The sequence below is a fragment of the Clarias gariepinus genome, chromosome 1, assembly GCF_024256425.1.
Source record: "Clarias gariepinus isolate MV-2021 ecotype Netherlands chromosome 1, CGAR_prim_01v2, whole genome shotgun sequence".
Lineage (NCBI taxonomy): Eukaryota > Metazoa > Chordata > Actinopteri > Siluriformes > Clariidae > Clarias > Clarias gariepinus.
In genome coordinates, this window is record NC_071100.1 from 50,754,192 (window position 1) to 50,781,782 (window position 27,591).

General features: G+C 39.9%; 2 protein-coding genes across 5 annotated transcripts; both read left to right on the forward strand.

Moving 5' to 3' along the window:
• Window positions 1–303: 303 nt before the first annotated feature.
• cfap57 (cilia and flagella associated protein 57) lies at window positions 304–22,246 on the forward strand. Its single transcript, XM_053499432.1, has 22 exons — window positions 304–460; window positions 3,274–3,584; window positions 4,235–4,494; window positions 4,865–5,027; window positions 5,929–6,081; window positions 6,182–6,321; window positions 7,262–7,427; window positions 7,758–7,871; window positions 8,379–8,591; window positions 9,057–9,230; window positions 9,461–9,622; window positions 10,431–10,586; window positions 10,959–11,052; window positions 11,702–11,892; window positions 13,218–13,391; window positions 13,489–13,647; window positions 16,174–16,317; window positions 16,542–16,658; window positions 17,923–18,054; window positions 18,146–18,289; window positions 19,688–19,820; window positions 22,029–22,246. Exons 1-22 carry the CDS (start codon window positions 304–306, stop codon window positions 22,220–22,222), a joined length of 3,651 nt encoding a protein of 1,216 aa, XP_053355407.1. The 3' UTR covers window positions 22,223–22,246.
• An 826-nt stretch (window positions 22,247–23,072) lies between these two features.
• On the forward strand, window positions 23,073–26,127 carry tmem125b (transmembrane protein 125b). 4 transcript variants are annotated; one of them, XM_053502525.1, is made up of 2 exons: window positions 23,073–23,422; window positions 24,808–26,127. In XM_053502525.1, the coding sequence occupies exon 2, from the start codon at window positions 24,872–24,874 to the stop codon at window positions 25,475–25,477; it is 606 nt and encodes a 201-aa protein (XP_053358500.1). In that variant the 5' UTR covers window positions 23,073–23,422; window positions 24,808–24,871; the 3' UTR covers window positions 25,478–26,127. The 4 variants fall into 4 exon arrangements, with proteins under 4 accessions (XP_053358500.1, XP_053358506.1, XP_053358492.1 ...); XM_053502531.1 differs by having other exon boundaries at window positions 24,846–26,127; XM_053502517.1 differs by having other exon boundaries at window positions 23,073–23,412.
• Window positions 26,128–27,591: the final 1,464 nt, after the last annotated feature.

Here is a 27,591-nt window from a genome sequence, read left to right on the forward strand (position 1 = left end):
GCTTGGGTGAGGTCGTGTCGCAGCTCCGTGGGACGGGGGCGGGGCTAGTGTTTGCCGTTGCCATGGTTACTGTACACTGTGGACCGGTGATGTGAGGTCTCGAGCTGTGTTTTGTCTTTGCAGGGAAATTATCACAAGTAAAAGGAAAGGAAATATACTTTAAATCCATTAATTGTAGTTAATTTCTCTAATTAAAGTTTAATTGAGATCCTGGTGCGCGTGTAATAAACACATGATTTATGATTTATTCTGCACTGGGATTTCCTTTCGTCTGTCCCTTGGGCCGTGTGAATCTGAGCAGTAATGGCTTTAGCTGAGGTCCACCCGCAGCACGTTTTCGGTTTGCGCACAGGGGTGAGGGATAATTTGCACTTTATTGACGATCAGACGGTGGTGTTTCCGTGCGGGAACAACTGCGCGCGCTACAACATCCACCAGCGATGCTACAAGTTCATTGCAGGTGAGTGTGAGGGATAGACTGTTACTGCTCTATTCCTCTTATACCACACCATAAATCATTAAAGGCGACGTTCTACATATTAACGTCTTTAAAGAGTTGTGTATAGCTTTATAAACAAATTTAGTCCCTGTTGTCCCTTACTCTACAGCAGCTACACTATATGGACAAAAGTATTTTCCCTAACCTGCAGTAACATGGCATCTGATTACACACACTTCAGTATGTTCAATATGTTCAATAACAGCTTCCACTTTTCTTTAAATGCTGTCCACCAGACAATTGAGTGTGAATTCAGGGCCGTTTCATTCTGTAGAGCGTTAATGAGGTCAGACACTGATGTTGGACGAGAAGGTCTGGCTCTCAATCTCCATCGTTCCAACAGTTCATTGCAAAGATGCTCGTTGGGGTTGAGGTCAGGGCTCTGTGTTCGGGCCGGTCGAGTTCTTCCACACTGAACTCATCAAACCGTGTCTTCATAGTGCTAGCTTTGTCCATTGGGGCGGAGTCATGTTGGAATAGAAAAGGGCCTTCAACAAACTGTTGACACAAAGTTGGAAGCATAGCGTTGTCCAAGGTGTCTTGGTATGCTGAGAAATTACTGTGAATAAGGGGCCTGATTGAAAAACCTGAATTCAATCATTAACAGGTTTGGACGGATAGTTTTCTCCATATAAACACTCATTCTTCTTCTTCTTCTTGTTTAAAAGCGGTTGGAATACAGTAGGTTGCATCACTGCTAACTCTAGATCTCATTCTCCCTCATCTTCCCGGCTTCTTGAAACCAATTTTCCAATCCAGCATTTCTTTAAAAAATCGCTTCCTTTGTCTGCTTTTATCCTGCAGGTCCTCACACACACTTTATCTTCTGTACATGCTCCCTCTTGGTACTGCTCTGCACCTTTGGTTGGCATCCTGTAAGTTGCATCACTGCCACCTATAAATCTGAGGTTTCAAGCGATCTTTTAAAGCAGACATTAACATTAAATTATTCCTTCCTTGACCAGTGACTCAGTGCAAGTTCATGGACTCCTAACACTGCTTCTGCTCTCCCTGCTCTCACATCTACTTTGTCCTGTATTAAATGTAAATGCTTTGGTTCATTATCACATTTCTGCTGCCGTTTTTGTTTTGATGATTTGATATTGACTTGAACATTTACTTTTTTGGTTGCTTCGTTTGCCAGCTCGTCCTCTCGTGCGTCATCCTGACACGTGGTATGTCCTTTTCTCACAAGCCTCGCTTTTAACTCTCTCTTGAAGTTAATAAGACTTTAAAAAAATTCAGCTTTTTTTGTTACCAAGCAACCACAAGGAAACGTAAACTCAGGAAGCACTGACACTGGAGACTCCTTCCACACGTCTTACAGAAACTACAGAAAACTTCTTTACACACTTATGGGAAAGAGCTCTTACGATAAAAGTGACAGTAAGATCCTACTGGATTGTTTTCTATTTTTCATAAAAGAGATTAAAAATATATATTATTATTGTGCCAGTGATATCTTTTTATCGCAGAACTTCCCTTCTGAACCACTCCTGAGGTCTTGGTGTTTACTTTTGCTCTTTGCTTACAAAGTGTTTATGAACCAGTGGAACAATATTAAGAGAAACTACTTTATCTTCTTCTACTTTGTTGTTTAACAGCGGTTAGAATCCAGTAGGTTACATTACTCTTCATAACCCCAAGTCCCGTTCTCCCTCATCTACCCGACCTCTTAAAGCCGATCTCCCGGAACGCCTTCCATAAAAGGTCTAACACATTCCTCCCTGAACCTGTCTTGACTTGTTTTGTGTCCTGAACTCTTCGTCTGCTTTCTCCGGTACCTCCACACACACTCTCTCCCCTACAGTACATGTTCCCTCCCAGTAACGCTCTGCGCCTGATTGGCGTTCTGTAAGTCATAGGTAGCATCAGCGCCACCTATAGATTTCACTCTCCTCAGCTTCCCTGTCTTTTAAAGACGATTTTCTAGTCCTGTCTTCCTGAAAAACATAACATTAAATGCTTCCTCCCATGATCATTGTCTCCCTGTTTGTTAACATCATATCTGGCCTCTCCTGCACGAGAGCAGCACATGCTTGACAGTCTCACCTTCACTTCTTTCCTCTCAGAGTGATGCGATTACACACATGTGTGTTTACTTTACACGTCCCTGTAAAAAATTCTTACTATAAAAGTGACGATATATTAAAACATATTTATGAGTGGAGGTAAGGTTCTCTTACTGTACTACTTTGTAAAAGGATATATTTTTTCATAATTATTAATGTGTCACTAATATCTTTACTTTAACGTTTGATCTTCACTCACTAAGTGATCATAAAACAGTGGAGCAACAAACTATAACATATAGGACATAATTTACAGAAACAACTCTGTATTTATTGAGATATTGGAAAGAAAATTAACCTGGTCGATAAAATAATGATAATAATAATAACTAAGTATCATAACTGCTACATATCTCTTACGCTTAAAGCTATGAACAATAATCAGGAAAAAAAAATCACAATATTGATAATGTACTTATACTGTCCAACCTTGGAGTGTTTAGCTGGATCCCATCATGAAGACGTACAGTACTAGTACCACAGGAATCTTAACTCTATCTCTGAATCTCACCCAAATTTCTAATATGGAATTAAATGTTATTAACATTGAAACTCTACCTTAAACGGCCCCAAAGCTCCACAAGGACAAACCTTTTCAATTACCATAACACTTTTAAGGGTCCCTTTGTCACTTAGGGGCCCTTGGAATCCATTCCCACTTAACTCCCCCTCCCCCTTACTGCGCACCTGGTTGTCCCACAGGTACTGAGAGGAGCCAGGGCATGCAGGCCCTCACCATCAGCCCTAACTGGCGCTACCTGGCTGTGTCAGAGCGTGGCGAGAGAGGCACCATCACCGTCTACGATCTGCAGCACGAACAGAGCCGTAAGAGGAAAGTGCTGACGGGCGGCGATATCACCGTGCAGGAGTTTGTCTGCATGGCATTCTCTTCTGACTCAAAGTACCTCCTGGGCCAGGGTGGAGGGCCTGACTGGACCCTCTTCTACTGGATGTGGGAGAAGAACAGAGTCATGGCTACAGTCAAGAGCACAAACTCCGGCCCTGTTTATCAGGTAAAGGTTCTGTACGTCACAAAGACAAAAGTGAGTGGACTTGTATCACAGTTCTGAAGATGATGATTCTCTAAATTTCATTATCAGTTCTGCTGAATGGTCTGAAGTTCTCCGATGTTTAAACACTTAATAATTAATGTCCTTTGATTGTATAATTAAAATGTACTGCATCACATTTTACTCTGGTTTCCTCCCACAGTCCAAAGACATGCAGAGTCGGCTATTTATCGTTCCCAAATTGTCCGTAGTGTTTGAATGAGAGTGTGTGTGTGTGTGCCCTGCAATGGATTAGCCCCCTGCTCAGGATGTACCCCGCCTTGTGCCTTAAGTCTCCTGGGATACGCCCCCGTGACCCTGAATACATGATAAAGCGGTATACTAGAGTGAGTGAGTGAGTGCGTCAAATTTACCCCTTATTTTTAGGGAATGTTAGTTTTATAAGAACTTGCCATTTTTTTTCTTTAAATGTGCCTTGTTGTTTAGAATCTGATAGGCCAGTCCTGGTGAGTCATGTGACCTCTTTGGCTGTCAGTCGTTTTATAAAATGTCCTGGTGTAAAATCTCTCATGGACAAGTTACAAACATTAGTATTTAATCAGCTGTGCTTCAAGTGAAACCGTTCAGACAATTTTCGTTTCTCACTTTTCCAGGTCAGCTTCAACCCCCAAGACAATACACAGATCTGCGTAAGTGGGTACGGCACGTTCAAGCTTTTCCGCTATGTGGATGGTGCCCTGAAACAGACCAACTCTGCAAAGCTGGAGACACAGAACATCCTGTCTCATGCATGGATGTCCGAGGAGCGCACCATCGCTGGAACGGAGACGGGACGACTGCTGGTGTTTGAGTCAGGAGACCTGCGTTGGGAGATGAGCGTGGCCGAGAGGATAACTGAACAAGAGCCTGGGAGGTAGGGAATCAACATGACTGGTGTTTAGTATCCTGAAGTGGTTTGTATTTACACTCGGCTGGTTATCTATTTTAGTGATCGTGCAATAATTTGTAACTGTAAAGATTTAATTCAAAGTATGGATTCAAGTAAATGCATAAGATGTTTAGAAGCCTCAGTGGTAGTAAATGAGGAGAAAACCATGATCTCTCATCTTCAGTGGTATCTCAAGAGGTAGAAATGAAGACAAGGAGAAGCTCTGAGCTACTGAGGATTGAAGATGAAACAGAATCTGCCTTAGATTTACGGGAAGTACTTCCCAGGAGTTAGTGGATGGGGGTGTATAGTTCATTACAACATCATTTTTCCCTGGGCTTTCCCTACACCACAGACAAACGCAGGACGAGACCTCATCAGATCATGACTCGATGCCACAAGTGACCGCCATCAAGGCTTATTCTAAAGGCTTCGCATGTTCAGCTGGTCCAGGAACTGTATGTCTGTTTGAGAAAACCGAGGAGAAGTGCAGCTACAGACAAATCAAGGAAATAAGAGTGAGTACAGACTCCCTAAATCTACAACCCCAAATTTATATCTGGTCAGTGGTGATCCTGCAGGTGGTAGATGTAACCCTGTGTGTGACAGATAATGAAAACGTTAGCATGTTAAGTAACATTAAATTGCCATTGGCTCCTGTTGTGCTGCTAGAGTTGATATGGATTTAGATTTAGTCGCCAACTAAATCGCAAAACTTGATCACATCTTTCCAGTTGTGTTGGTGCTCAGATCCAACAACCCAGATATTGCTTTGTTTAGGAAATCTATTGGTCTGGAGGTAGGATGCAAATGTGTGATCATCCATATGTTTATGCATATTGAAATGATACTATCACAGATTTAAAGGTGGATGCAACTCTATAACAAATCATTCAAATCAGAAGGCAGTTGGTAGGATTCCACAAATTTGTTGCCTCCAAGGTGAAGGGTCCTCCCCTGCCTGAATGGACTCATTACTCTCTTGACCATGGAGGAGTTAAGACTAGGAGAGAGAGTAATTAGAGAGCAGGCAAGGGAGAGAGTTGTTGGGATGTAACAACCAGAGAATGTGAGAGCAGAGGGAGTCCTTAGATGTGGCTTTCCCGGTTGACCTGTGAAGAGGTCTTAGTGTCCCTGGGGATGGATGGAAGAGCAGCATTTTAAATATGAGACAGGCTAAGATCTCCACCTCTGTTGAGAGATGGACCTCACACTTGCACGTATATGACCTGATTCACACTTCTATTGAACAATCTATCCTCTCTTTCCAAGATTTGTCCTCAAATTGTCTGTCCTTTGTCCTTCAGAAGGAGGTAGACTTTTGATTTTGGTCCTGAGATGTTGCCCCTTCTGTGTTAATGCATTCTTCTTTGTAGAGGTAATCCCTTTTGGTTTATAATGATACAGTTTCTTCTTTAGATACCTCCAGACCCGTGTAGCAACGAGCCAAGTCAGGTGGAGCAGCAGGAGATCGCCACCATGTGTATCAGCCCATCAGAGGAGACTCTGGCCATCAGCACAGAGCGAGGCCAAATCTACCTCATCGCACTCGCCTCGGCTGAGATGAGCAAGGTACCATGGGAACATGATGCGCACATGTCATGATGATGTTGCATTAATGCATTTCTCTGTACTGATGTTTGTTCATACCGTACCTTGTGTTTGTCATCAGGGAGTGCGGACTCACTTCGAGTTTCTGTCTCACTCTTTTCACTCGGGGATCATCACCGGTCTGTCTGTCTGCATCCGCAAACCGCTCATCGCCACCTGCTCCACGGACCACTCCATCCGCATCTGGAATTACGAGACCAGGTCAGAGCAGCTGTGGTCTGAGGATTCTCTAATTTCTGCGCATCATTTTTATGAGTATAAGTCTGCCTGTGTTTATCACAGGACTATTAAAATACACTGTATACTTAGCTTATTTTTACCTTTTTGCATATGTTTCCTCCGTTTCCTTCCACGGTCCAAAGACCTGCAGGTTAGGCTAATTGACGTTCGCAAATTGCCTGTAGTGTGTGAATGGGTGTGTGAGTGTGTGTATGTGTGTGTGCCCTGTGATGGATGCCCAGGATGTACCCCACTTCGTGCCCCAAGTCTTGTGGGATAGGCTCCGCCCCCACAACCCTGAATACAGGATAAAGTGGTATAGACGATGAGTGAGTGAGTAAAAAATGATATGGTAAAGAAAATAAATGGAACTTTAAAACTTTATTTATTTTATTTTTAATAAAACGTGAAAGTGCCTCTGACAGGAAAAATGTATCCATAAGAAACAAATACGACATGATCTGATACGACATGATCGCTGATTCTATCGCTGATTCTATTAGTATTACAATTCTGTAAGTACCACGATTTTATAAATATTCAGATTTTGTTGAAATTTATAACAAACTTTACAAATAATTCACTCCTACCACACAGGATAGTTTAAACAGTTGTGAATAGTTTAAAGTGTAGAGGCACAGCAAGATTTTACATCCTCAAAGGCAAAGATATATAAAATAAATTTTTGAAGTCCTTGTGGTGATACAAGAGGTGCTCCACAAAAGAATAATGATATAAAATAGAATTGATTTAAAATAAAGAATGAATATTAATCTTAATCTCAAACAATCTGGTTTATAGAAGACTGTGCAATGTATCTATGGTTTATACCCTCATCATCATCATCATCATCATTGTTTTGGTCACAGTGCTTGCGGTGAAGGATGTGGCACTAAACCCTGGTGTATCTTTTCACCCTCAGTGCTTTGGAGCTGTATAAGGAGTTCCAGGAGGAGGTGTACAGCGTGGCCCTGCACCCGTCCGGCCTCTTCGTCCTGGCGGGTTTCTCTGACAAGCTCTGCCTCATGAACCTGCTCATCGATGACATCCGCACCTTCAAGGAGTTCAGCGTGCGCAGCTGCAGGGAGGTACAGGACGCCCCCACTCACCCCGTAGACGCCCCTCCTGTGAGGGCTGAGTGATGGGGCGGGTGCCCAACATAAATCCATTCATACCAAGATAGCGAGACGTTTTACGGAGATTCAACAGAATAAAAAAAAAATTATATTGTTTTCGGACAGGATTTGACAAAACTTGTTGATTTACACACACCTGGTAAACACAGTATTTGACTCCGCCCACTATTTTGTACTTCTGGTTAGAAGCACTCCATATTCAAGCAAAAAGAATGTTAAATAAAACATTACATGTTCTGCACATGTGACTTAGACGTGAAATAACATTCTGTGTTTCCTCAGTGTGTGTTCAGCCACGGGGGTCACATGTTCGCCGCCGTCAACGGTAACATGATTCATCTGTACTCCACCGTGACCTTCGACAACATCCTGAACCTGAAAGGTCACATCGGCAAGGTCAGTGCAGCTCGAGCATCCGCTGTCAAACTTGCAAAAAAACATAAGGAAATGGGCGTGGCAGTGAGTGGGCGTGGGCTTCAAGGGCATCAGTGTGAAGTGGGTGTGGTTTCATGTTTATTTATAAAACTTCATTAGATGGAAGAAGGAAGTCATGCATGTTTTATTTTTAGTTTTTGTTTTTACAGGTTTTGTTAGAAAGCGAGCCCACTGTTCTTTCTTTCGTCTTCCAAAAAAAAACCTTAAAATAATTCCATAAAACTTTTTTCCAACAATTTTTTGGAACAATTTCAGACATGTTTTGCAAAATATATAGCATCTAAGTATTTTAGAAAATAAACAAATTAATAACTGTCCATGCAAAACAAATGTAATTAAACAAACCCTCACTTTTATGTAAAAAAGTTCTTGTAATGATATGATATCAGGGTTATATAGTAACTGGATGAGCATGTGTATGTGTAAGGTGTGTGTAAGATAATCATGAGCCCGGCTCTGGCCCGTCAGGTGCGCTCGGTGGTGTGGAGTGCCGATGACGGTCGCCTGGTGTCGTGTGGGATGAACGGAGCCGTGTACGAGTGGAACGCTCTGCGAGGTGGCCGCGAGTCTGAGAGTGTGTTGAAGTCGTGCAGTTACAGCAGCGTGGCGCTCTCAGTCGACGCCAGGAGCATCCTCGCTGTGGGCAACGACTTCACACTGAAGGAGATCCAGGACTGCCAGGTGAGTCCAGAAGGAGAAGAAGATGAAGAAACCCTGTCTCTTTAGAATAAGTTCATCAGCACTGTGGATGTCTAATCAACGAGTAATTTAATGCCCAACAAGAGGGAGAGGTTTTTTCTTCTATTTCTTTATTTGGTATTCATCATTTATGGCCAAGGGGGTGTGGCTTATACTCCATGTGAGAGGCAAACGGAGAAGGGTGTTGGCTTATTTAGGGGAAGAAGAAAAAAAATGTTTTTGTTCTCAAACATATTCCTCGTGTAATCTCAAAGAAAGAAAGAAAGAAACAAATAAACAAACAAACAATCAGACAAACAAACAGCCCAGAAATGTAGTTCTTTTATTGTACCCCCGATCCCCCCCCCCCCCTAAGACCCTACCCCTGCATGTTTTCTACCCCTGTATGTTTTTCACTTTCTGAATATAAATAAATAACTTGTATGAGCTTGTATTTTTTTGCATTAGGTCCTGAGGGAAGTGTCCTCCGATGACGTGATCTACACAGCCGTTGTCATGACTCACTCAGGCCGAACGCTCTTCACCGGAACCACCAGCGGCACCATAAGGGCCATCAAGTACCCTTTACTCATGCAAAAAGACTGGACAGAGTACCAGGCCCATTCCGGTCCAATCACCAAAGTATGTGTGTGTGTGTGGAGTGTAGGGGTGTGATAATGTGCTGAGATAGAGAAATAGTTTTACCGTTAATAATGATTCATAGACACAGAGAGAAACCGCAACCTGTTTAGTCCTGAAATAGACAGCTTTACCCCCGGGTGATCCAGTCGATAAAATGGTTCAAGTTAAACCTTGAAAGAACAATAATCCATACTGTGGTGAAAAAGTGCGTTACTTCCTCACCTGCACAGATGGTGATCACGTTTGATGATCAGTACCTGCTGAGCGCCTCTGAAGACGGCTGTCTCTTCATCTGGAAAATCACTGAGCAGGAAGGACACCGGCTGAAGAGGGACAAGGAGATGATCTATGCAGAGGAGATCCTCATCACCAAGTCTGATCTGGAGGAAAAGGTAGAAACATGAGCAGTGTATTCTTTTGATTTATACACATTCACATTCTACAACAGAGAAGCAGTCGCCCCATTCTGTGGCGATGATGAGTTGGAATCTCTGAGTTGACGTCCCAGTCATTTGTGATTTGGAGCCGCCAACTTTTCTCATTGCTTCTTTCAAAACTACCAAATGAGCAAACCAGCAGGTGCCGTGATGGAACGAAATGCATTCAGTGGAAAATGTTGGAGTCAATAAATATTGCAGTTTCCCCGGCAGTCATGGACTTCTAGGTTAAGAAGCAGTAGAGGTGCTGATCAACAGCTCTAAAATGGAATACAACGCCCCTGTTTATTTTAAATATTTTATATTAACATTAAGCACAATTTCCATGTAACTGTCACATTTTGTTTACATTTACAAACTCCTCTTTACTCTAAGGGCAACAGGATATTTTTCCCCCTAAAATTATGAAATGATTCATTTAAAAAAAAAAAAAATCCAAAAAATTATTTCAACTTGGAGTTATTTCTCAATATCACAGTAGCATTTGTTTTATAATAGATTTTATCTTATGTTATTTGACTTTATGAAAACACATATTCTTCTATCTCTCTTTTACTCTTATTATCTTTAATCAGTCTTGTCACTTAAAAGTGATTACAGACGTGCAGGTTTCAGTTTCACTTTTCCAGGCCATCTGAACTTATTTAAAATAACATTCTGAATATCTATGACATTATGTTAATACACTTGTCATTAATTCTTTAATCACGCACAACACACAAAGCCTTTCACATTCAGCTGACACACTGCTGTCTTCATCCAGAACCAGATGACGCTGGAGCTGAAAACCCGCGTGGAGGAGCTGAAGATGGAGAATGAGTACCAGCTGCGTCTTAAGGACATGAGCTACAACGAGAAGATCAAGGAGCTGACGGAGAAGTTTATCCAGCAGATAGAGTCGATTAAATCTGAAAACCAGGTCAGATCTTCCTGACTCGCAAACGTATGAGCACGGCTGGGGGTTACACATTTTTTAAGCAGGTGATGAAAAGCTTTTCGTTGCAGCTGTGCCTCTGAATGTTACGCTGACACTGGAGACTCCTCCCCGAAATCTGAAATGAACAGAAAAACATCACCATATAAATTATTGCACCATTTTTTGCAGCCTTTATTGATCACTTTATCAGTCTTTTGCGAGCTCTTTGTGAGGAGTGTACTTGTGTTACGTTAAAAAAAAACATAATATCATATTAATTAGAAAACATTATCCAATGAAAATGTTGCATAATGAAAAACAGTTATATCCTGATCAAAAGAAAGCTGAATTCAGGCTGTATATCTCACCCTACAGGTGCTGAAATCAGAGAAGGAGAAGCAGGAGGTCACACACCAGGGGGCGCTACAGGACATTATTGAGAAACACACTAAAGAGCAGCACGATATGGGTAAACACACCCATCACGGGTCAGCTGTGTGTGTGTGTGTGTGTGTGTGCACATTGTTTATACTTTACCATCAGTTCTGGATATTTAACAGAAGTCTTGTTTTTACTTCAAACACCTGATTAAAATTTGTTTCCTTATTAATGCTGTCAACTTTTCTCCGTCACTCTATTCATAGAACCATATACAGGTAAAGTTCCAGATTCATGGAAAAAGAATGCAAACATAAATATTACACTGTTTAATACTTTACTATACAATTCTCTTTAATGTAGAAACCAAGAGAAAAGATTCCTGACAACATGTTACACGTTTGCAGCCTCAAGTTTATACCACAGAGAAAATCATCTCTGTCCAATAACCAAATAACTAACTTAGATAGATAGATAGATAGATAGATAGATAGATAGATAGAAACTTGGAAAAGGAAAAAAGTGTTCATATAAGTTTGTTTCAGGATGTAAAAAAGGACCCCTACCAGAAATCACAGGTACCTCACATTATTATCATCCACCTCAAACTCATACTGATGCTTTAAACTTTTCCACTTTGGAGACCAAAGACTTCATGTTTGTCTCTGATGCTCCGGTTCTTTTTCTGCTATTATTATTATTATATTTCTGATATTAACGATGCAGGAATTTGCTTTCAGAATCCACCAACAACCAAAAGCTGATGCTGGAGTACGAGAAGCACCAGGAGCTGCAGGTGAAACTTCAGAGGATGCAGGAGAGCTACGAGGAGAAGCTGTGCGACCTGGAGGACGGACATCAGCGTGCCCTGGAGGACATGACCCAGTTCTACGAGGTCAAGCTCCAGGAGAAGGTTCTTGAGCTGGGCCAGGTGAGGAAGTTGTATTGCAGAACTCTTTACTTCTGATCCTACTTCTGACTTCGTTTTCCTCATCTGTGATTTATTTATTTATTTAAAATGCTGGTCATGTGGACAGGAATTTTCTTTAGAAAACCCAAGAGGTCAAATCTATATCTTCAGATATTCATCTCCATCTATTTGTCAATGCCTTATTATTAAACCTGAGTATAAACGGTCCATTTTAGCAGATTTTTACTTTGAGAAACGTACCTGGTCACTGATGTTGTATGATTTTGTCATATATTTGTAATTAGATTTCAACACTCAGTCACTCATCGATGTATTCAGGGTTGTGGGTGGCCTGGAGCCTATCGTTCAGCACGAGGTGGGGTATACCCTGGACAGGGTGCCAATCCATCACAGGGCACACACACATGCACACACTCCAGGCAATTTGGGAATGCCAATTAATGTGCTAACCACTACACCACCGTGCCACCTAGCTCGTAAAACACAACATTTGTACACCATTGTTAAAATGACACGGATGAAATGACGTTAAAATGACCTCACAACCACAACCTCAAAGCAACTGAACTTCAATGTTCACTTATAGCTTAACATCTGCTTGCACAAAGGTTCTACTGCAAAATGATTTATACACAGTGCAGAAATCCAAACAGCAAAATGGGATGAACCCAACAGTCTCATGTCGCTTGGACCCAAAGTGCTCGCACCTCTCTTGTGTGGTGTAGCATTTTCTCGCTATCATGGAAATTGTGGATAAAGAAAAAAACCTGCTCCGAGCATTTCATAAAAGTGTTTGATTTGGAAGATATAAATAAATGCTAAATGTTTTTAATGATTGTTTTGAAGTCATGTTTACGACAACGTGATGTGATCATTTGTTCAACTGTCACACAGTCAACATTCATCAAAGTAATTCAAACTTTCAAAAACAACCTGGTGATAAATGGTTTCCCAACATCCATACCATTGCTAATTTAATGTTGCCACAACAACCAAAGCGTGTTTAATGTTTTAATTAGTGGTGTAATGATAAGGAGATTTGAACTGATGCACTAATCTTAGAGGCAATGAATAAAACAATTTGAGACAACAATCATAAATCAATTATTATCAAATAAGGCAACATGTATGTAAGAAATAGTTACCATGTAGTCCTCCTCTATATCATGAAGCCTAGACCTACCGCAGATTCTGAATAAAGCTGATGACTTATTAATTGTAGCGCACCATTATTTTGTAACCTCTGTAAAGCCACTAATGAAATCTTTGGCTTGTCAATCCTGAAACCTGTAATCTACACTCCTGTTTTTGGGTTGTCTCTTCAGTGTCAGGACGAGTCTCAGCAGCAGTTGCGAGAGTTTGAGGAATTAAAGAAGCAGATAGAAGAAGACGGCGACCTCGAGCTCCACGACATCCGCGTCAAATACGAACGCAAGCTCTGGGAGGAAAAGGAGACCAACCTGAAGCTCAATGGAGAGACAAGAGTGATGAAGAAGAAGGTGTGGAGCCATGCTGAGATATCGCCCCGCCCAGAGTTCCTGTTCACATTCTCCGTCTCACGATGGACTAACCCACGTACTGTACGTATCGTTGCAGTTCGCCAGCCTACAGAGGGAGATCGATAACCGCAACCTGGACATCGAGAAGCTGAAGATGGAGCAGCAGAAGCTGCATGGTGTCATCAAGGCTCTGGAGAAGGACATCATGGGACTGAAGAGGGAAATCCAGGAGAGAGACGAGACCATCCAGGACAAGGTGGAGCTTAAAATCAGTCTTTCATTATTAATTAGAGCAGAGTATGAGGGAGAAGGAGTTGTGTACAGCTCGGTTTTTCTCTGAGATTGAGTGTTTTTGTCAACTCCAAAAGTAATGGCACCTTTCATGAAAAAAGCAAACTAATTAAAAGCAACCTAATTAAAAATATATGCAATGTGTTTTTTTGAGCTGAAATATTATGATTTATTTGAGAATAATACAGAAAAGCGGTATCATAAGTACACGTAAGTAAGTAGTATATATTTTATTTTTATTTTTAATGGGGGCTGAAATTATTGGCACCCCAACCCAATTACTATGATATGCACAGAAAATTCCAAATACAATCGGAATGTCCTGTTTTTTTTTTTACTTTTTATGCTTTGTTCAGAGATTTCTCAAAAGCCAAAGATAAACAAAAGTATTTTTTGCTTTGAAACTTGTTTGGTGATGTAAGAGAAAATAGATTGCACTAATGGATAAAAAAAATCTTACATTCATGCAACCTCAAACTTATACTCCCACAAAAGTAGACATGGTCAAAATCTGAGATTCTGGATCCTGATGAGAATTTAATAAACAATTAAAAAGATGATCGACTGACACTTTTTTGTAGGCAACATTAAGATACATTGTATGATATTTCTGCAATAAATAAATATTTGTTGTTTTAAAGACATTCCAGAATTAGACAACAGTTTAATCACCAGAACATTTAAAAATCAAACCTTTATTTTATAATTTTATGTTTTATATTGAAAAAAAGAACAAGTAATAAACTGTCAAATAATTTGATTCGTCCAGGTCAACCATCAAAGGTACACTTTTTATGAGCTAGTTTATTTGTTGTGTGCTCTGCTTGGCACAACCCTGTTACAAATACAAAAAATATATATTTTAAAAGATTGCTTAATAAAGCTTTTTCCCTTAATTAAAGAAAGTCACATTTATATTGAATTCTCATTTAATTTTAAATACGAGTTGCCCATATATTAATTTAAGCAAATTTATAAATCTATCTTAACATTTTGATAATCACACATTTATTTTTACTTATTTAAATTTATTTTCAAATATTTGCTCCTACACATTAAATCATGTAACCAGTAAAACTATCGAAATGACAATAGCTTAAACCATCATGAGCGTAGAAAAGTATTTAAAGATTATTTTATAAAAAATTACATATGTATATGATAACAGGGTTGAAATTAAAGTAACAGGATTGCACACACTGTATAAACAGGGTTAAATGGATATATTTCTTTTAATTGTAGATCATTATATAAATGAACAGCTCGTACTTCAGCGCTGTACTTGCATTTGTAGTTCTCCAAGAAGTCAATATGGACGGCACATTAACTTGCAGGGAGATTCAGCGTATTGATGCTTAATGTTATAGAAATGGCATCTGAAGTTCGGAAGCAAAATCTTAAACTTTTTCAAAGTGAACTCTGAGGCTGCTCCAGGATCGTTCCTGTGCTCTTTGTCCATAGTGGATTACTGAAGGTAGGAGAGACAATCGCTGGCTCTATTTTGTGAGTATTTAGGCATTATTGCTGCATTCCTCACATTCCCCATACATATATGTATACCCATACATTCCCCAATTGCTTGTTTGGCATCTGAACTTCAAATGTGATGGCATGTGTCAGGCTCTCCAAATAAGATGTGTCGATGATGTTCATCTGGTGAAGCTTTTTGCCAATAAAGTAACAGGGTTGCAAATCAATGCTAATTTTAGCTTTTTTGTTGGAATAAATCCTAGCTGTGGAACGTAGCATTACTGTCAAGGTCAAGGACAAACTTAGTTATGTAAATAAAGAAAGAAATCTTCAAAAAAAAAATTTGCTCTGATCATATGAGTAACAGAGTTGCACTGGTTAGAGTGACGCTCACTTAAGCTTGAAAAAATTGGGAAAAATATGAAAAATAGAAGAGAGGACATACCGCTGGACTAGCCGTGGTGTTAAGAAGCGGCTTGATGATGTCACTGACTGTGTTTCATGTGACTCACGTTTTTTGCGCGCATTTTGTGGGACACAACTTCAGAGCATAATTACATTTATTTAAAATGTGTTGATCGTTAAAAACTTGTTATAACATTTGCAAAAGACATATATAAATAACAAAAAAAGAAGATTTAAAACTTATTGTAACTGTTATATTTGAACTGCAAGTTGGTCATCAGGAAGTTCAGAGGAGAGAAAAACGCCATTTTCGCGGGTGCTTGAAGGCTATTTGATACTTTCAATAATATTTTGGAACCGGTTTTTCTGTAACCATATTCATATTTTCTCTCAGGGAAAATATAATTAACACAAGTGCATGATTTAGTTTTTTGCTCATTGATTATTTGAAAATTCACAGCTGAGACTGAAAATGTCCTCCAGAATGTCTCTTAAATATCTAGAAAATCTCTGGAAATAATATTTCCTCCCACCTAGCTGTTGATGTATGATCCATACGTTAAATAAGACACAGGGGTCGGTGTAATAAAACAAATGTCTGTTCTTCTCTCTGTAGGAAAACCGCATCTATGATCTTAAGAAGAAAAACGAGGAGCTGGAGAAGTTCAAATTTGTGTTGGACTACAAGGTGAACGAGCTGAAGAAACAAATCGAGCCACGAGAGAATGAAGTGAAGGAGATGAAAGAGCAGGTCCATGAGGTGAGGAGGGTAGATTTACACCTGCAGGAGATGATGTACAGTGTGTACAGTATATCCGGATGGTCAGTTTTGATCTCCTTGGTAGACATCCTGTGTTTATGGGAAGCACGTATTGGAAATGAGTTTTGCTATGGAGAAAAATAATTTTGTAACTACGACTACACACTAGTATAGCAAATGGCTGGTGTTTGAAACCGTCAGATCAGAGGATGCCGTTGTTTCAGATGGAGGCTGAGCTGGAGCAGTTCCGGAAGAAGAGCACTCAGCTGGAGCTCACCATCTCCGATCTGAAGCTGAAGCTCAAAGCCACGGATAAGGAGAGGCAGAAAGAGATACAGAAGGTCTGTTTGTTTCTTATCGTTAATAATAATACAATAATACAGATATGTTCAGAAAGGTGTCAAGTTACATCAACTGCCTTGAAAGAAACATTGAGGTTGCAGGTGTTTTTGGGAGGTTCAGTGGTTTGTGAATCCAGTTTTAAGGACTAAACAGTGGTTATGAGTTTAGTGTTCTGTGTAACTTGGTGATTTGGGGTGTTGTTAATGAAAAGTACTTAGACCTCACATATTGCTGCTTGCAACTACTATAACAACAACAACAACAGTAATAATAACAATAATAATAACTTTGACCATTCGTGAGGCCACATCACTGAGGGTGTTTAAGTCCCATCTTAAAACTCACGTTTCCTCTGGTGTTTAAACCAACATAAGATGTTGATTTTATATATTCTGTTTGATTAGATATGTGTGTGATGTGATTTTAATTACGTTTTTTATATTATTTAATTTTTTATGTGAAGCACTTTGGGGCATTTTTGTTTTTAAGGTGCCATACAAATAAAGTTGAGTTGAGTTGAGAATAATAATAATAATAAGAATAACAATAATAATAACAACAATAATAAAAAACAATAATAATGACAATAATAATAATAATAATAATAACAACAACAATAATAATAATAATAATAATAACAATCCCTCAGTTTATTTGAAGCAGGAATGTAAGAGTGCATGTTGTATACCCATGAAGCCCGGTTGTGCCTGGGGCAATAATGGTAAAACACCCTATTGCGTAGGGTATAACATTCATTTCCCCCCCTGTGTTTCAGTTTTAAACTCACTGACATCTTGTTCATGATGAGCCGTGTGAGCAGGTGTGGCCATTTTAAACTAGAGCACATGATTTAAGGTTCTTTACCCCTAACATTAGTAGAGCTGCTGAAGTCGGGTAACGATTCACTCTTTTGTTTGATGTTATGAGTTAACGGGTTAATTCTGGTACTGTAAGTCTTAATAAAAGAAGGAACAGGGTTAGGGTTAAAGCAGCCCTCTGGAATATAGTAACACTTCACGGGTGTGATGTTTGCACCAGGGACCACGGTCTCCGTATTGTACCCATGTCAGTATACTGCAAATGATAGCACAATAAGAAACCTGAGAAAGCCTTTTTTAACCAATGGCTTCTCACAATGTTTCTTGTTCCTAGTTAGTTAAAAAAAAACCTGGACAGAGGCACGTGTGGTGCTTGTTTGGTTAAACATATCCTAACATCTCTGTGGATTCCATTTGTGATTCCTTATGTGTCTTTCCCCCTCAGGTCAGGGATGTAGAAGCTGTGCTGCACAGGCTTAAGACCGATCTTCACAACTGTGTGGGCTTCATCCAGGAGCCTAAGAAGCTGAAGGAGAGCATTAGAGAGATCAATGAACGCTACGTCCAGAAAACGGATGTGAGATGGATACACACACACATACACACATATACACGTGCACACAGAGCCTGTTATGTCAATGCCTGACCGAGTGTGGTAATTGTGACAGGTGGAGATAGTGGGAATGGACGCTGATGTCCAGCGAGAGTACGGCAGGCAGAGGGAGCACATGGAGAGGAACATGGACTCGCTCAGAAAGAGACTAGCAAAGGACATCAAAGTGCACGAAGCGAAGAACATCAAGCTTATGAAGGTTGGGTTTCACACCACGGAAAAAACAAGAACAATAAAAAAAAATTGTAACTAATGAACTAACTAATTTTTATTGGTGCAAATGTGCCACAAGAGGGCGCTTACTTTTAATAGTGCTTGAGTGTATCACTGAGGAACAGAAGGAAATGGCTCTTAATACATAAAAGCTGAAAGTGATGAATAGACCGTGAATTACAATTAATTCAGGATATAATCCAACCCTGTGATCATGCTAGCAAGTATGTGCGTGATACAGATTTCAGAGACAAGCAACATTTGAGCTGACGTTTTCTTGATTCTATTTAAATGCCGTAGAGAAGCAACAAATCCAAACGATTGTCTCAAACAATTCCTTAGCCCAAGCGTATGCCATGTGGCCACCAGCATTCCTTTAGATCCCCACTCACAAATCTAAAAAAAAAAACTAACCAAAAGGATAACAACGTATCCAGTCATATACAACCTCTCTTTAAATTAGCACGTAGACATGAAGGAAGAAAAGTCAAGTGTGTACGGATGTAGCGGAGATTGTTGGCAACGTAGGTATGTCTGTGTATCGGACAGTAGCTCCCTTTGTACAGTAAGTCTACATTAAGAATGAAGATTAGTGTTGGGTAACTTTAATAACAGCCAGCCCCCAAAACAGCAAAAACATGCTGTACAGGCCACACCCACAAATGTACGTATGTTTTTCCCCTTGGTCTCAACACTTACACTGTAGACCGCAGTAGCTGCTTGTGGGATTCTCATTTATAAACCACATTTAAGCTGACTTATCAAAAAAACTCTAATCTTCTATTTTCAATTTACTCTCACATCGTCTGTAGCGCTTAATCCTGTATTCAGGGTCGCGGGGACCTGGAGTCTATCCCAGGAGGCTTAGGGCACGAACCAGGGTACACCCTGGACAGGGGGCCAATCCATCACAGGGCACACACTCATTCACACACTACGGGCAATATGGGAACACCAATTAGCCAAATCTGCATGTCAGGTTTGTGGGAGGAAAACCAGAGAACCCAGAGGAAACCCACCAAGCACACTCCATGCAAACTTCACACACAGAAGTGGGAATTGAACCCGAGCCCTGGAGGTGCAAGGCGACAGTGCTAACCAATACACCACTGTGCCCCCTTTCGATTTTGTGATAAAGAATTTAATAAAGAAAAAGATTAAAATACATTAAAGAAGTACCTTAAAAATTAGCTCAGTGGAAGAGGCTTTGTGTCATCAATTAATAGAAAAATTAAATGAAATGTTTATTCTAATATAATGTACTTTGTATAATGATGTTTGTTTTTCACTTGTCTTGAATCATAACCTAAACACACCTTCTAGTGAACGTGTTCACATGACCAGTCTGATGTTCTGTGTGTGTGTGTGTGTGTGTGTGCTGTAGGAGAATGTCACACTTATTAAGGAGATTAATGATTTGCGGACAGAGGTGACGCTGATGCGAGCGCGGATCCGTGACTACGAGACCCAGAGCGGCTTCAATAAGAACAAGACCAAGAGTGTGGCGGGCATCAAGAGTGTGTATTAGAGAATAACTTGTTAGAATAATCAGTGTTGGGTGATGTTACTTTTTACCCCTATCTCACCTACTAATACCCCTATCTCACCTACTAATACCCCTATCTCACCTACTAATACCCCCATCTCACCTACTGATACCCCCATCTCACCTACTGATACCCCCATCTCACCTACTGATACCCCATCTCACCTACTGATACCCCATCTCACCTACTGATACCCCCATCTCACCTACTGATACCCCTATCTCACCTACTGATACCCCCATCTCACCTACTGATACCCCCATCTCACCTACTAATACCCCCATCTCACCTACTAATATCCCTATCTCACCTACTGATACCCCCATCTCACCTACTAATACCCCCATCTCACCTACTAATACCCCATCTCACCTACTGATACCCCATCTCACCTACTGATACCCCCATCTCACCTACTAATACCACTATCTCACCTACTGATACCCCATCTCACCTACTGATACCCCCATCTCACCTACTAATATCCCCATCTCACCTACTAATACCCCTATCTCACCTACTTATGCCCCTATCTCACCTACTTATGCCCCTATCTCACCTACTAATACCCCTATCTCACCTACTTATCCCCCATCTCACCTACTTATCCCCCATCTCACCTACTGATACCCCCATCTCACCTACTGATACCCTATCTCACCTACTGATACCCCTATCTCACCTACTGATACCCCTATCTCACCTACTGATACCCCTATCTCACCTACTGATACCCCATCTCACCTACTGATACCTCCATCTCACCTACTGATACCTCCATCTCACCTCCTGATACCCCCATCTCACCTACTAATACCCCATCTCACCTACTAATACCCCTATCTCACCTACTGATACCTCCATCTCACCTACTGATACCCCATCTCACCTACTGATACCCCATCTCACCTACTGATACCCCCATCTCACCTACTAATACCACTATCTCACCTACTGATACCCCATCTCACCTACTGATACCCCCATCTCACCTACTGATATCCCTATCTCACCTACTGATACCCCTATCTCACCTACTTATGCCCCTATCTCACCTACTTATGCCCCTATCTCACCTACTGATACCCCCATCTCACCTACTGATACCCCCATGTCACCTACTGATACCCCCATCTCACCTACTGATACCCATATCTCACCTACTGATACCCTATCTCACCTACTGATACCCCTATCTCACCTACTGATACCCCTATCTCACCTACTGATACCCATATCTCACCTACTGATACCCCATCTCACCTACTGATAACCCCCATCTCACCTACTGATACCCCCATCTCACCTACTGATACCCCATCTCACCTACTGATACCCCCATCTCACCTACTAATACCACTATCTCACCTACTGATACCCCATCTCACCTACTGATACCCCATCTCACCTACTGATACCCCCATCTCACCTATTAATACCCCCATCTCACCTACTGATACCTTCATCTCACCTACTGATACCCCCATCTCACCTACTGATACCCCTATCTCACCTACTGATACCCCTATCCCACCTACTAATACCCCTATCCCACCTACTAATACCCCTATCTCACCTACGCAGTTTCGCGCAGTGGCCGTAAGTACGGTTTCCATCTTTCCACACGTCGGCCCTCCCATAGTCAAACTGCACAGGTGAGATAGGGGTATAACAGCAGGAATAAAGGGGGAAGAGACCCGGTTTCGGGGGCGGGGCTTGTAGGACGACTTTCACACGCGCGCTAACGGATTGAGAATGACTGCTGTCTGGTTTTGTAATTTCATCCACTGACAGTTACATGTTCTAGAATGTCCTTAAAATAAGTTAGTTCCTGTTCTCACTTATGCTATTACAGCTACAAACATCACCAGCCTCTCTTTATTTTCTCTTGTGAAATTAAAATAAGTTTAATCAATAACTGTTTTTCATACTGATGAGTTTAAACTCCTCGGTCCTGACGAGATCACTGACACTGGAGACTCCTTACCATGTAAAATGCTACTGATTGTTTAATAGTAATGAACGAGCAAATTAATCATAAATAAACCTGTGATTTGCAGCTTGTCAGAGTTACTGTGGTATTAAACTAATCAACACCCTGAACTCAAGTGCACTCTGGAGTAATATTTAATTTAATAACTCAGCCTGTGTGAATCAGTAATGTGTTTATTTCTGCAGCAGCGTCCTCTGCGGTGTCACGGCTGAACTTTGAGGGTGAGGCTGAGCGCATCATCGAGCAGCAGCGCCTCGAGATCCAGCGGCTGAGGCAGGAAATACTGGGTCAAGGTCAAGATCAAGGTCAAGATCAAAGCTTCGTCCTGCCGAGCCTGACAAACTCATCAAACCTCAAATTACCAGCTCTCGTCACATAAACACTCTTTATACCATTTATACACACACACACTCAATACACCACACACACACACACACACTCAATACACCACACACAAACACACACTCAATACACGACACACACACTCAATACACCACACACACACACTCAATACACCACACACAAACACACACTCAATACACCACACACACACTCAATACACCACACACACACACACACACTCAATACACGACACACACACTCAATACACGACACACACACTCAATACACGACACACACACTCAATGCACCACACACACTCAATACACCACATACACACATACTCAATGCACAACACACACACACGCACACACACACACACACACACACACACACAATGCACTACATACATACACTCAATACACTGCATACACACACACTCAATGCACAACACACACACACACACACACACACACACACACCACATACACACACTTATCACACCACATACACACATTTAAATAAAGTCTGATACCAGATCTTGTTTGTGTCCTGAGTTTTTGAGAACTTTTGTTATTATGTATAGACGTGTGTGAGTTTGTGTCTCTGTGTGATTGTGAGAAGATCAGGGTGTTAAAGTGCTGTTTCAGACTACGAGTGGTGTTAAAGTCAGTGATTTCATGGTTTCCAGTGTAAGCTCTGGCTCTGTAGCCCGAGAGAGGAGAATGAGATCATGTGGATGACATCACTGCCATGCTGACAAAATGCCCTTTATACACACAGTGTGACAGCGAGGCCAAACCAGAGCGCGGCGTCTTCTTCCACGTGGTCTATTGTGTTTCCTACAATGCCCCGTCAGATCTTACTGCTACTTCATGACCACACTGCTGCCCTGCAGCCCAGAAAGCCGTGTGTGTGTGTGTGTGTGTGTGTGTGTGTATTTCACAGTTTATGGCCGGGAAGAGAGGCGGTGACATTATATATCATGGACGGTCCTGAAGGAAAGAGGACAAGACTTGTGTTAACTCTGGGTTTTACATAATAAATAATTTAGCTTTGTATTATTTTAAAGAATATTCAATCTTAATTATACTTAACTTATTAAAACAGTAATTTAGATGAAAGACATCACCGTATGGATAAAATCCCAACATATGCAAATTTCTTGGATTTCAACAAAGTCATGTCAGACAAGAAGGAATGATCGATGTGAAGGAGGGGAGTCAGAAGGTGAGTTTATGTATATATATATATTATGTACAGTATAGAATGTATTCACTGAGCCGGGTGTAACTATACTACAGTGCTGTTGTGTTCATTCTGATTGGTCAGATCTGACAGCTGCAGACCACAGGTTTAAATTAATGGGTTCATTGTAAAACATTACCGTTTCTATAGCAACAGCTCATTTACAGGGACTTGTATGATGTAGACTCCACATAAACAGGTTAAATAAATGTATAAGAGTTAGTATGGTAAAGTTCTTTAGTCAATTATAATATCAAATAATGACAGAAGTGTCGACAAAATGTCGACACCCTGTAACAGTCGTGTGAAGCTGTAATGTTATGTTGTCCAACATCTACGGTGGCCGTGAAGTGCAAAACAAACTAACAAAAGTGAAAACAAAATAAATTAAATAACGAAAGAACAAAAACAAAACAACAAAACCCAAAACAAAATAACAAATTCAAAACCAAATTAACAAAACGGAGAACAAAATAACTAATTCAAAAACAAAATAACAAAACCCAAAACTAATTTGTTATTTTGTTTTGGCTTTTACTGTTTTGTTTTCCGTTTTGTTAATTTGTATTGCACTTCTCGGCCAGTCAGATACAAACCGGAAAAGGTAGGTATAGTTTGCGAATTAAATTCTTACCGCTGATTGGACGAGACATCTGTCACTCAAGATATACAGGAAGTAGGAACTTGTTTCTCTATCGTTGTTTCTTGTGTGTTCTGCTTCACTTTAAACTATGTGAAGTGGCCGTGAAGTGCAACAAAAACAAAAAAAAACTGACTACAGTTATATATCCTGAGTCAGATGTCTCGCCCAATCAGCAGTAAAAATTTCATTTGCAAACTATACCTTCCTTTTCCAGGTTGTATCTGACTGGCCGAGAAGTGCAATACAAATGAACAAAAACGGAAAACAGAATAAAAAATTCAAAACCAAATTAACAAATCAGAAAAGAAAATATCAAAACATAAAAACAAAACAACAAAACCCAAAACAAAATAACAAATTAGTTTTGGGTTTTGTTATTTTGTTTTTGAATTAGTTATTTTGTTTTCGGTTTTGTTTTTTTGTTTTCAGTTTTGTTAATTTGTTTTGCACTTTACCGTAGACATCACCAGAACAGAGTCGCTTACACTTTGTGTTTCTTGCTGACATGACATTAATCATAACCCGAAATGCTGGGCTTTAATAAACTCAAATATTTAGGTGTGAATAAATGTGCTGTAGTTTAAGAGAACCACTTCATGGCTTACTGTAATAGGAAATCAATCAGAGTATTCACTTTTAACTACACATCATCAGACTATTTAATCACTCAATACTTTATCCAGACATATTACAAATAATTCTAAATACTACATATGTTTATGTTTTTTGTTTAGGTCCACATGTAACTCTGTGTCTCCTCCTATACCCACAGCTTGAGGTGCGTGAGCCGGTTAGAAGATGCCCGGGCTCACGTTACTGCAGCAGGATGTTGAGGATCAGGTGGAACTGTGGTGGTTTGGTGAACCATGCACGTCCCTGCTCTGCTACACCTCCTCTGTCGTCCTGGTGCTCGGCCTCGGGACCGGAGGCGTGGTGCTTCTGTCTTCAGCCAGCTCTGCGGCGTCGACCTCGGCTGTGTGGCGACTCATCATGGGCTCGGCACTCTGCATCCTGGCCCTCGTACTCGTGCTCAAGCAGTTGCTTAGCTCGGCCGTGCAGGACATGGGCTGTGTGCGCAGCCGGAGACGCATCGTGCAGCTGCGCAGCGGAGGAAGCGTCGACCCGTCCCTGCTGCTCGCCATCGGCCTGGCACTGATGCTTAGTGGTGCCACGGTGCTGCTGTGCTTGGCCTCGTCTCACATGCTGCTCACAGGGACGCTTCTCTTATCTTGCGGTGGCGCTGTGGTGCTGAGCGTGGTGGCGTATGGAGCGTTGAAGTATGCGTGGGAACGAAGAGAGAGCAGAAGGAGGAGGATACGGCGAAGGATGAGGGTGTACACAGTGACAGGACAGAGGAGTCAACTGTGGAGAGACTCGGCATCAAGTCAAGCTGGTCTGATTTGAGTGGGAAAGAATGGAAATAAAAGTCTGAGGATTTCAATTCCGTGAGTCAGAGCTGAATCTGTGGTTTATAACACAAGAAGAACTTCATCTTCAGTCTCTTGGCTTACTGTCAGAGGAGAAGAAGAAATTGCAAAGTTTTGTCAAAGAGTTTCAGGATTTACACAAATATCAAGAATCATGCGACTTTATACACACACCGTCATATTTAAGTTCATTTCTTGGTCTGATAATGTGTTGCAGTTGCTCAATAGATTCCTAATTTTTTGTAAAAACACTAAAAATCCTATTTACTGTACATGCAGTCCTACTTACATCCGCTACCTGGTCTGCACCAGTTCACCTCGGTCACACTTCAAACACAAATTTAAATTAATTTTTTAACCAAACTTAATTTTGGTATAAAAAAATGTTAATGAACAAATAAACACTGAACTAATGCAATATAAGTTAATAAAATCACACTGCTAGTAACCACAGCACGGCACACGTCTAATACTGTGTTTAATTATTTCATCAGTTTAATGAGTGTATTTGAAAAGTGAAGATTATTCAGAGAATAGTTACTGCATGTGAAAACATCTACTGTATTTTAAAGAAAATCTAATTAAAAATTAATTCATGCCAGTTACACATGCCTCAGGGTCACTGGATCTTTAGCAAAGAATTGAACAATTTATTATTAGTATTTTTAGTTTAATTTGTATAATTAATTTAGAATTATTTGTAATTAATTTAGTTGTTTTTAGCATAAAAGATAAATAAGAATTATAATTATTGGTGAAACAAACATTAGTTAAAAAACTTATAATATACTATATTATAAAATCTGGTCATTTCTTGTTTTTTTGGCATTACTTTAATAAAAACGAACAAAAAAATATTCCAGTTTTTATGGTTGGCAGTATTTTTGGTATTTTGCAATATGAAAATTGTATAACATTTTAACTGAAGAATATTTCCCCCTTTTTCTTAATATATAGAACACTTTTATTAAGCTTTGGTAAACCATGCTAAACCAGTCAACAAACTGAACAAAGGAAAAAAAAAAAAAAACTCAATGTAAAAATCTACATATATAATGCATTTAGATCAGAATGTGTTATGATAATGATGTTAATGATGATAATAACAATATAATAATACTAATAATGCTCTTTAAAATTTAAAAGTAATTTTAGATTTTTTTAGACTAAACTTTTAATCAATAATAAAGTCACAAATGACTTTTTTTTTTTAAGTGGTTCAATACCACTACTACTGTACCAATAATAATAATAATAATAATAATAATAATAATAATAATATATTTTTTTCATAATTTTTAAGTATTTATTAAAACCACTGTCATAAAACCAACTACAATTATTAATAAATCAAATATATAATAAATATATCCAATAAATAAGTTTTATAAACAGCTTTAGATCCTTTTGTCTATTTTAAAAATAAATGTCTAGAAACATTTTTAAAATGAGAAAAAGTATCTACAAATACAACAGAATGACTTTAAGCATAAAATATGTTAAAACATATCTAGAAATAGGTTTAATAATCATATATGTAATCTTGTAAAAGGAAATACCAAAATAGTTTACTGTATTCAAAATATTGTAATTTTTACTGTTCAGTCAGCCTGCTAAACACCACAACTCAAAATGTTTTACAGGATGTTTGACATTATCAGTGACAAAGTAAACAATACATAAATAAAATAAAAAAATATAAAACATTTTAAAAAGCATCTATAGTAATGGTGTTTATGAGTGATGCTCCTGAAATTATTTACATTTAATTACACTATCCATTCAGTAGACAATTATGTTTGCTCAGTTATTGATTATTTGTTTATGTTATTGTTGTTTTTGCTTTGCTTTTTTTTGTCTAGACAAAATTTAATAGAAGCTTATACACAAGTTTTATGGATACAAGATAAGCATTAAAAATGCATGGATGGATGGATGGATAGATGAATGAATGGACAAATGGATGAACAGCTGGATGGATGGAGGGATGGATGGATCCATATTCCTCAGTTGCAACCTTCATAAATATGGGTTAACACTCGAATGAACAGCTTTGAAATTTACAAATGATGTAGTGTACATAGCCACTAA

Bases quoted from the DNA above. Each gene is read 5' to 3' on its own strand.
- tmem125b (XM_053502525.1), top strand. From the start codon at position 24,872: ATGCCCGGGCTCACGTTACTGCAGCAGGATGTTGAGGATCAGGTGGAA.
- cfap57 (XM_053499432.1), top strand. From the start codon at position 304: ATGGCTTTAGCTGAGGTCCACCCGCAGCACGTTTTCGGTTTGCGCACA. The intron at 5,028-5,928 runs GTGAGTACAGAC...TTTCTTCTTTAG, and splicing joins GACAAATCAAGGAAATAAGA to ATACCTCCAGACCCGTGTAG. The intron at 13,648-16,173 runs GTGGAGCTTAAA...TTCTCTCTGTAG, and splicing joins ACGAGACCATCCAGGACAAG to GAAAACCGCATCTATGATCT.